The 1,663-nt window shown below is 43.5% G+C and overlaps 1 protein-coding gene across 1 annotated transcript in view; it reads left to right on the top strand.

Annotated features, from left to right (window-relative positions):
• Positions 1 to 1,663, top strand: part of ISL1 (ISL LIM homeobox 1) — an 11,479-nt gene that overhangs the window by 1,687 nt on the left and 8,129 nt on the right. Inside the window, exon 3 of the mRNA XM_009644821.2 lies at positions 1,357 to 1,598. Coding sequence (XP_009643116.1) covers positions 1,357 to 1,598 — 242 coding nt within the window. The remainder of the gene's footprint in view (positions 1 to 1,356; positions 1,599 to 1,663) is intronic.

Here is a 1,663-nt window from a genome sequence, read left to right as displayed (position 1 = left end):
TGTTATGGGGGAGAACTATGTAAACTAGGCCCGTCAGAAACAAAAAAAGCAAAAGCAAAACAAACCCGAAGTTTTCTTCAGAATGAAGGATCCTTTTATGGGGAGGTTAAAACCTAGACCGAAATGTTTCTTCGCTAAAATAACTGACATTTAATCTTTTTAAATATTAACCCCTTTGGTGATATCTGACTGCCTTTTCTTTCTTATCTTATCTGTACTGATGAATTAGACAGAGCAGATCAAATTGCCCATCATCTGTTCGCGAACAATTGGGTATATTTAGATAATGGAACCGCTTCCTTCCTCACATTAAAATCTGGTAACTGATAAAATGTGAGAGTTGCCAATCCTGACACTATAGAGAAAACCAAAGCAGGAATTTCGAGTGTGTTTATTATTTGTGCTCCCGGGTCACGCTGATCCATTTCAGTGTCGCCTACTGGGTTTGCCAAACCAGAACTTTGTATGACACTAAGGTATGGAAAGCATTTTTTTTTTTTTTTTTTTTAACAGAAAGTTTTGGGAGCAAGTACCTACTTAGACACCTAAGATATCTTTTATAGTTTCTTTGTAATTCTGAATAGAAATAAAGCACTTGAGCCTTTCCTCCTCCGGTGCATGGTTCATAAACAGATCATTTCTTCAAGCCATGCCGTGAGATTAGTCTCAAAGTTTTACCATGGTGAAAAACAGCCCACCTTTTTTTCCTTTCTTTACTTTTGAACGCACTTTGGAGCCGCGCTTTTAAATGTTGTCCTTTCACTACTTTCAAATGAAAGGAAAACGTTTGGACCGAGAGGTGCTCCCTTACCTCCTGTTAGAACTCAGCGGGCGAAATTTAAACAAACAAAAAAAAATTGCAGCTCTTTTAAGTTAATACGGAATACGTTTCATTTGCTACAATTTTAAAAGTAAGATGTCCATTATCTGCAAGTCGACTTTGAATTAGACAGTGAGCTAATCTATAATTGTCAGGCACGTGGGCAATCCCCCCAACTTCTTTACCTATTAATGCATACACTTTGCGATCGCTCTGTTTTTTGCCGTTTAGCTGTTTAGGGTTTTTTTTTTTTCTTCTCAAAACCTTATAATTCGGAAACATGTAGCTCTGAATATAGGATTAGTACACCTCAGTAGACATAGCAGCTAAAAGATGTGTGTAAATAAACATCTGTACCCACAGGCATACATCAAAGACTGCATCTCTGAGGAAGCGTACTGGTGAGGAAATGTGTGGGGATGAATATTAGCTTAGTTTTAGGAACAGCTTTTACAGTTCTGTGGATTGTGTGCGTGCGTATGCGCATGTATCCGTACATCTGCGGAAAGATGTTAATTTTACTTAATACGAGGGAGGCTGGCTAAGGAGCACTCGGTGGGCGCCGAGGGGCTGGGCCGTTTTAGACACCCGAGTTGGAGCATTTTCTCACGTTCATCTACGGGTGGGTGAACTGTCCCGCTGTCCCCCACGGGAGACGAGGAACCCTCCTCACACACCAGCGTGTGACCCCAGAAACCCATTATTTGCCGTGCGGGGCTGTCAGCGAAGAGTTGCCCTCTCGCTGCTGCCGGAGGGAGGGCTTGAGCCCCGGCTCCAGGTGGGAGCGTCAGCGCGGGGGGGAGGCGGGCAGGGAGGCTGGGGTGGGGGCAGGCTGCGGGGCCG

This window comes from Egretta garzetta, unplaced genomic scaffold (genome assembly GCF_000687185.1).
Source record: "Egretta garzetta isolate BGI_Z169 unplaced genomic scaffold, ASM68718v1 scaffold268, whole genome shotgun sequence".
Lineage (NCBI taxonomy): Eukaryota > Metazoa > Chordata > Aves > Pelecaniformes > Ardeidae > Egretta > Egretta garzetta.
This window is presented reverse-complemented; position numbering and strand designations above follow the sequence as displayed.